At 50.1% G+C, this 6,675-nt stretch overlaps 1 protein-coding gene across 3 annotated transcripts in view; it reads right to left on the bottom strand.

The window, feature by feature from the left end:
• Positions 1 to 2,048: 2,048 nt before the first annotated feature.
• Positions 2,049 to 6,675, bottom strand: part of Scamp4 (secretory carrier membrane protein 4) — a 34,997-nt gene continuing 30,370 nt past the window's right edge. For all 3 annotated transcript variants that reach the window (XM_013022928.1, XM_013022930.1, XM_013022929.1), the window contains exon 7: positions 2,049 to 3,581. In XM_013022928.1, coding sequence (XP_012878382.1) covers positions 3,402 to 3,581 — 180 coding nt within the window. In that variant the 3' untranslated portion in view covers positions 2,049 to 3,401. The remainder of the gene's footprint in view (positions 3,582 to 6,675) is intronic.

Genomic DNA, 6,675 nt, shown 5'->3' with positions numbered 1-6,675 from the left:
TTTTTCTTTTTGCTTATGTGGTGCTGAGGAATCGAACCCAGGGCCTCAGGCATGCAAGGCAAGTGCTCTACCACTGAGCCATCTTCCCAGCCCGTCCGTGAGACTCTTATCTCCAATAAAAACTACTAGAAAACCAGAAGTGGCACTGTGGCTCAAGTGGTAGAGTGCTCGCCTTGAGCCGAAGAGCAGAGGGACAGCACCCAGGCCCAGAGCTCAAGCCCAACTTACCAAAAAACAAAACAAAAAAAAAAAATTAACAAAGAAAAAACCTTGGGGCTGGGAAGGTGGTTCTGTGGTAGAGTGCTTACCTCGCATGCATGAGGCCCAGGTTTGATTCCTCAGTACCACAAAAATGGAAAAAGCCGGAAGTGGAGCTGTGACTCAAGTGGTAGAGCACTAGCCTTGAGCTGAAGAGCTCAGGGATAGCGCCCAGGCCCAGAGTTTAAGCCCCACAACCGACCAAACAAAACAAAACCTTGAGGTCAAGGTGTGAGGAGGACTGGGAAAATCTACCCCAGGGCTGCCCCTAGTTTCTAGTAGTAGCTGGTAAGCATCAGGGTACTTACTTCTGCCTTCATCTCTACATAGACTTAATCCCAAGAGTACCTGCATCCACATATCTCCTCCTCATTCTCCTTCTTTCTCCGTCCTTTGGTACTGGTACTGAGGCTTGAACTCAGAACCTAGGTGCTGTCCCTTAATTTTTTCACTCAGGACTAGCACTCTACTGCTGGAGCCACAGATCCACTTAAGGGTTTTGTGTGTTTGTGTTCCTGTGTGAGTGTGTGTGTGTTTGTAACTGGAGTCTCATGGACTTTCCTGCCTGGGCAAGCTTCAAATCTGGATCCTCAAATATCAGCCTTCTGAGTAGGTAGGATTACACAGTCATGAGCCACTGATGCCTGGCTCACATGTCTTCAGTAAGGACGCATCTCATGTTGGATGTCCCTAGTAATCTCCACTGAACTAATTTCATGAACAAAGACCTCATTTCCAAGCCAAGTCATGTCAGTGGAACACCTGGGGAACAGGGCTTCAATCTGTGAACTGATATGACCAGTACCATCTGCTTTGGGATCATCTATACCTGTGGTCTCGTTTTATTCTCACAACCACAGTGGAGCAGCAGACCGGCTTCCCCTTCAGCTCCTCATAGTGTCTAAGTCTTTGCTACCAACAGGCCCCATCCTCACACACATTGGCATCTCTCCTGCCGCCACTCTTATCCCTGCTGCTTTGATGATTGATAATAGTCCTCTAAGATTGTGATGCTGTTTTTAGTGTCAGTACTAAGGTTTGAACTCAGAGCCTGGGCATTGTCCCTCAGCTTTTTTACTCAGACTAACGTTCTACCACTTGAGCCACACCTCCCCTTCTGCCTTTTTTGGTGGTTAAGAGATAAATTTCACTGACAGCTGGTGGCTTTACGCTTGTAATACTAGCTACTCAGGAAGCTGAGATCTGAGGATCATGGTTCAAAGCCAGCCCAAGCTGGAGATGGTTAATCTCCAATTAACCATCAAAAACTCAAGAAGTAAGCTATGGCTCAAATAGTAGCATGCTAGCCTTGACCAATACAGTTCAGAGCTCTGAGTTTAAGGCCTGGGACTGGTACAAACACACAAAATATGTCTTAGACTTTCCTGCTCTGGTTGGCTCCGGAGATCTCAGCCTTCTGAGTTGCCAAGATTACAGGCGTGAGCCACCAGTGCCCAACTATGACACTGGTTTTCTATTACCCACAATACTGTATTCAAATAAAGCAGAAAGAAAATGGCCCAATTTCAAGAGACCAGCTGTTTGTGGGGATGAGGTATGATAGGGAGGGAGACTGCTGACATCTGATCGTCTCTGCTGCTCCTCAGGGGAAACCACAGCAGACACAGGCATGAGGGAAGCTGTGGGGTGTCTGGGGCAGGGCAGGTCATCCTGGCCATATTCTGAAAATTTGATAGCAAAATGGAGGGGAGGGCAGGGCTGTATACATTCACTTATCACACATCCACTCATGTTCACACTTCATAAAGGCAGTCCCTTGCTCTATCTGATGCAGAAAGAGGATTTATTTCCAGAATATTCTCAGGTAGTAAAATACACATGTAAGGATGTACACACAGAAGGCTCTCCTACAGCTGGCCCCGGTGCAGTAAGGAGGCTGAAGCAGCCTCAGGTGTAAAGTGGCGCCTCCATGGGCAGGAGATTTAGCTGGGCACCAGCGAAAGCCCAAAGCCTGGGCTGGAACCAGCAGCTTGATGAGTTGCCACCATACTCTTAGAGCCATGCTCAGGTGCACGGGGGCCGGAGAAGCACTTGGGCAATTTGGCAAAGGTCCAAGACCCCCTTCCTCAGGGGTGGGGTGCAACTAGGTGCTGAGGGCAGTGATCTTGTTGCCATGAAGGCGTGGCCAGCGGCACAGAAGCCTCAAGTTTTTGGCCCAAATATGATCAAAGGTACTGTGGCCACTCTCCCCTGATACAACTCCGGAAGGGAGTCAGGAGAATGGGGAGATAGTGTCAATTGTTAGATTCCTTTCTAAGGCACCTATCTGTCCCTGGCCCTTGTGTGTGCCATCCTTGAGTCTCTCCTGAGAGCCAGGCTCTGCTCCTTGCAGAGGAAGGCTCCTCCATCCTGTCAAAGCAGAAGCCCCAGGTTCCCAGCCACTGCTGGTGGCTGGCAGAGGCAGCACGAGTGTTCACAGACACAGGGCTCTCCTCACAGTCACGACCATACCTCCACCAAAAGGATGGGGCTGGCTTCTGGGATGCAAATGGAGGTTTCACCTGGGCTCTATGATTTGAGGAGAGGAAGGCCACCTGCCAGAGCCAGGCAGAACAGTGAATTCCAGAATGCCTGTCCATCCATCCAGGAAGGCTGGATGGATGGACAGACAGGGAGAAACATGTGTTCTTGCTGATGAGTAAACTTGCCTCCCACCATCCGTGTGGGACTGTCCAGAATGGCACATGGAGGACTAGGCCTGGCAGTCACAGTGGCCCAAGAACCTAACCATCAGACCCCTTTCAAGCCAATTGAGGGCACCTGCTCTGGTAATGCAGGCGGAGGTTGAGATGTGGAACTTAGGCCCAGGCCCATGGGGGTATTCAGCCTATGGTATTCTTCCTGGGCCCTGGTGAGTTGGCCTCACCTGACCTGGAAACAAAGGCTGTGGCTGTCACATGATGAGTGGCCACACATTCTCAGGGGCAATAAGCTGACAACCATTCAGCAGTGCTTGTGACAGGTCCACACACAGGAATGAGATGACCACAGGTCCCTGGGCCCTGGCATGGTAACAGTTCCAGCCTACTGGGATGGCGTTTCAGGCCTCCTATTTCCAAGGGCAGGTGGCAGAAGTGGACAGGGTGGAAGAGGCAGGTGGCAACAGGCCTAGCAAGCTCCTTCTAAGGCCAGTGGCTACCACTGGCTGGGTAGTTGGGCACAGTGGGGTATTCTGGCAAGCTATTCCCCGAGAAGTTGTTGTATTGGGCCTCCCGTGATGGTGGATTTCGCCAGGTGCCCATGCTCCACTCTGTCTGTGCCTTCTGGAAGCTTCCACCAGCCCCTCGATAGATCCTGTGCACCTGCAGGATAGGAGGACAAAAGAGGAGATATAAGAAAAATTAGCTGAGCTGGGTGCCAGTGGCTCTCGCCTGTAATCCTAGCTACTCAGGAGGCTGAGATTTGAGGATCTACTGTTCAAAGCCAGCCTGGCAGGAAAGTCCATGGAGACTCTATCCTCCAATAAACCACCAGACAACTGGAAGTGGCACTGTGGCTCAAGTGGTAGAACACTTGCCTTGAGCTGAAGAGCTGAGGGACAGCATCCAGGCCCAGAGTTCAAACCCCACGACCAAAAAAAACAGCTGGCTCATGAATATGACAGAGACCCAACACAGCAGAACTGGCTTTCCTGTTCCTGGCCCATAAATGCTAGTGTGTGGGAACACGGTCTTACTACCACAGAGTATGGATCTCCCATAAAATAAGACATACTAGAACTTGACAGCTTCCCTAGGGACACATATATGCACCACTCCCCTGGGACATGTCATTATGCTGCCTCATAACCAGTGTGGGGGTACCACCCATGTCCAGGGCTCCATTCCCATCGACCACTGAGCTGTCTCAGGTTGCCACTCAGAGACATGAGCAAATAGTATTGTCACCTCAACAGCCCAGATCACAGAGAACATGTCACAGAAGTGTGGAAAGTGGGGATATCTTCAGAAAATAAAAGGGGGGCTGGGAAGGTGGCTCAGTGGTAGAGCGCTTGCCTTGCCTGCATGAGGCCCTGGGTTCGATTCCTCAGCACCACATAAGCAAAAAGAAAAAGAGCCGGAAGTGGCGCTGTGGCTCAAGTGGTAGAGCGCTAGCCTTGAGCTGAAGAGCTGAGGGACAGCGCCTAGGCCCAGAGTTCAGGCCCCACCACCGGACCCAAAAAAAAAAAAGAAAAGGGCAACAGTTATGGGTGTCTATGGTTTATGCCTATAATCCTATTTAGGAGGCTGAGATCTGTAGATCATAGTTCAAAGCTAGCCCAGCCCAGTAGCCCAGGTAGGAAATTCCTACAACCTTTTTTTTTTTTTTGTCCCTTCTAAGGGCTTGAACTCTGGGCTTGCTTGGGCACTGTCCCTCAGCTCTTCAGCTCAAGGCGAGCATGATAGTGCCAGTTCCTTGTGAGATTTTTTTTTCTTTTTTTTTGGTCAGTTGTGGGGCCTGAACTCTGGGCCTGGGCACTGGCCCTGAGCTTTTCAGCTTAATATGAGAGCTCTACCACTTGAGCCACAGCACCACTTCCAGCTTTTTCTGCTTATATGGTACTGAGGAATTGAACCCAGGTCCTCATGCATGCAAGGCAAGCACTCTGTCACTGAGCCACCTTCCCAGCCCCCTTGTAAAATTACTATTTTTTGTCGGTTGTAGGGCTTGAACTGTGGGCCTGGGCGCTGTCCTTCAGCTCTTCAGCTCAAGGTGAGTGCTCTACCACTTGAGCCACAGTGGCACTTCTGGTTTTCTAGTGGTTTATTGGAGATAACAGTCTCATGGACTTTCCTACCCAGGCTGGCTTTGAACCGTGATCCTCAGATCTCAGCCTCCTGAGTAGTCAGGATTACAGGCGTGAGCCACCAGTGCCTGAGGATCACAGTTCAAGGCCATCCTGGGTAGGAAAGTCCATGAGACTGTTACCTCCAATAAACCACTAGAAAACCGGAAGTGGTGCTGTGGCTCAAGTGGTAGAGCGCTGGCCTTGAGCTGAAGAGCTGAAGGACAGCTCCCAGGCCCAGAGTTCAAGCCCCACAACCGACCAAAAAAAAAAAAGGAAAATTGAGGGTGTGACCAAAGTAAGCTTCTAAGAGGCTCAGGCTCAGTTGTGATCAGTAAGCACCAGCTACTCCTAGGGTGTCCATTAAGCACATTGGTGGAGTTTTTGCAGCACTGACAGTGAACCTGGTGCCTTAGAAATGCACGGAGCTGTAACCAAGTCCAATAAACCCACAGTGGATTACAGCTTCAGAGCAACAGTCCAGATAAGGCAAATCCAGCACTTTGGTGTCTGAGGTTCTGGTAGGAACTGGAGAAAAGAGTGGAGCCTTTATGGGCACATGGAGGCCTCCCTCTCCCTCCTACCCCCCCTCCCCCCATCTCCTGATTCTGTCAGACACACCCAGCTCTGGCCACAGGTTCTCCTTTCAAAGACAAAGGCTGGTCCAACTGGCCAATTTGAGGCCTAGTCCTGTTCATATGTTCTCTGCCATTACTTTCATGACCAAGCCTAAGCTATGAGATGGTGATCACACATTGGACTCTGGAGACTTGATCGCCTATCATATGTCCCTCACCTGAAAGTCATGCTCTGTGGAGTAGCTCTGGGCACTCAGGGATGATGATCTCATGAAGCCTCTTGGAGGGGGGCCCAGATAGGGAGAATGAACTTACTGAGGGAAAGCACTGGCTGCCTCACCTGGGAGCATTAGGTCATGGATCCTCCTTGCCTCTGGGCTGTGATTCAAGACTTGGCTCCCTGCTGACTAGAGGCTGTGCAGGCTACCTTCTGATCATGCTCCTGAGCCATGTATTTCTAGAAACTCTTCCCAGCATGCATAAGGCTCTGGGTCACCCTCAGTACTACAAAACATATAGGTCTTTTGGTTTGTTTGTGCTAGTACTAGGCTTGAACTCAAGGCCTCAAGATTTTCTTTGGCTTTTTGGCTCAAGGCTGGCACTCTACCACTTGAGCCACAGCTTCACTTTTGGCTTTTGCTAGTTAAAATTGGAGATAAGTGCTTCAAGGACTTTGCTGGAAGGCTGGTTTTGAACAGTGATCCTCAGATCACAGGCTCCTAAGTAGCCAGGATTACAGTCATGAGGCACAAGTGGCCAGCTTCACTATGTACATGTGTGTGTGTGTTCATGCACGCACATGTGCATGTCATTCCTAGGGCTTGAACTCAGGGTTTGGGAACTGTCTCTAAGCTTTTTTGTTCAAAGCTAGTGCTCTACCACTTTGGGCCACAGTGTCACTTCCAGTTTTGGGGTAGTTAATTGGAGATAAAGAGTCTCACAAGCCGGGCCCAGTGGCTCACACCTATAATCCTAGCTACTCAGGAGGTTCACATCTGAGGATCACGGTTCAAAGACAGCACAAGCAAGGAAAGTCTGTGAGACTCTTTTTTT

Source organism: Dipodomys ordii, unplaced genomic scaffold (genome assembly GCF_000151885.1).
Source record: "Dipodomys ordii isolate 6190 unplaced genomic scaffold, Dord_2.0 Scaffold64, whole genome shotgun sequence".
In the NCBI taxonomy this organism is placed as follows: domain Eukaryota; kingdom Metazoa; phylum Chordata; class Mammalia; order Rodentia; family Heteromyidae; genus Dipodomys; species Dipodomys ordii.
This window is presented reverse-complemented; position numbering and strand designations above follow the sequence as displayed.